This window comes from Micropterus dolomieu, linkage group LG02 (assembly GCF_021292245.1).
Source record: "Micropterus dolomieu isolate WLL.071019.BEF.003 ecotype Adirondacks linkage group LG02, ASM2129224v1, whole genome shotgun sequence".
Classification (NCBI taxonomy): Eukaryota; Metazoa; Chordata; class Actinopteri; order Centrarchiformes; family Centrarchidae; genus Micropterus; species Micropterus dolomieu.
The window spans coordinates 31,981,640-31,982,838 of NC_060151.1; the positions used below are offsets into that span (position 1 = coordinate 31,981,640).

At 51.2% G+C, this 1,199-nt stretch overlaps 1 protein-coding gene across 1 annotated transcript in view; it reads right to left on the bottom strand.

Moving 5' to 3' along the window:
* The window catches only part of LOC123962602 (properdin-like), a 17,959-nt gene that overhangs the window by 8,518 nt on the left and 8,242 nt on the right, over nt 1-1,199 (bottom strand). The window contains exons 5-6 of the mRNA XM_046038766.1: nt 520-729; nt 272-439 (exon numbers count right to left, since the gene is read on the bottom strand). Of these exons, the coding sequence (XP_045894722.1) occupies nt 272-439; nt 520-729 (378 nt within the window). The remainder of the gene's footprint in view (nt 1-271; nt 440-519; nt 730-1,199) is intronic.

Genomic DNA, 1,199 nt, shown 5'->3' on the forward strand with positions numbered 1-1,199 from the left:
GTGTGTGTGTGTGTGTACCTGTGTGTAGTGTCAGCTGATATGTGTGTGTGTGTGTGTGTGTACCTGTGTGTAGTGTCAGCTGATATGTGTGTGTGTGTACCTGTGTGTAGTGTCAGCTGATGTGTGTGTGTGTGTGTGTGTGTACCTGTGTGTAGTGTCAGCTGATATGTGTGTGTGTGTGTGTGTGTACCTGTGTGTAGTGTCAGCTGATATGTGTGTGTGTGTGTGTGTACCTGTGTGTAGTGTCAGCTGATATGTGTGTGTGTGTTACCTGGACAGGGACTCTGACAGACGCTGCTCTTAGTGCTCGGTCCGTCACAGAATCGGCCGCCATATTTAGGGGCGGGACGATCACACCTCCTGATTGACAGCTGAAGCCCCTCCCCACAGGAGACTGAGCACGGCCCAGGCGGAGACCACGCCCCCCAGCTGCCGTCCACTGCAGAGACAGTCAGAACACACGTTTTTCATTTAGAGACTTTACCCTGATCTTTCTATCCGAACAGTTTGTTCGCACACCTGGACAGTTTGGGAGCTCGCTGCAGTCCAGGGCCTGGAATTCGTTTCCAGGGCAATCGTTTCCAGGTGGCGCTGTGTCATTGGAAGGGGCGGGGTTAGAGCAGGAGCGATATCGCAATTTGGAGGGGATGATGACAACATCGTCCCGCTCACTGATGCACCTAGCAGAACACGGAGACCAATCGGTCCAACTGGACCAGCCGCCATGAACTGGTGGAGATAGAGAGAGACAGTTAGACAGGTGGAGACAGAGACAGTTAGACAGGTAGAGAGAGAGAGCAACAGTTAGACAGGTGGAGACAGAGACAGTTAGACAGGTGGAGACAGAGACAGTTAGACAGGTAGAGAGAGAGAGCAACAGTTAGACAGGTGGAGACAGAGACAGTTAGACAGGTAGAGAGAGAGAGCAACAGTTAGACAGGTGGAGACAGAGACAGTTAGACAGGTAGAGAGAGAGAGCAACAGTTAGACAGGTGGAGACAGAGACAGTTAGACAGGTGGAGACAGAGACAGTTAGACAGGTAGAGAGAGAGAGCAACAGTTAGACAGGTGGAGAGAGAGACAGTTAGACAGGTAGAGAGAGAGAGAGACAGTTAGACAGGTAGAGAGAGAGAGCAACAGTTAGACAGGTGGAGACAGAGACAGTTAGACAGGTAGAGAGAGAGAGCAACAGTTAGACA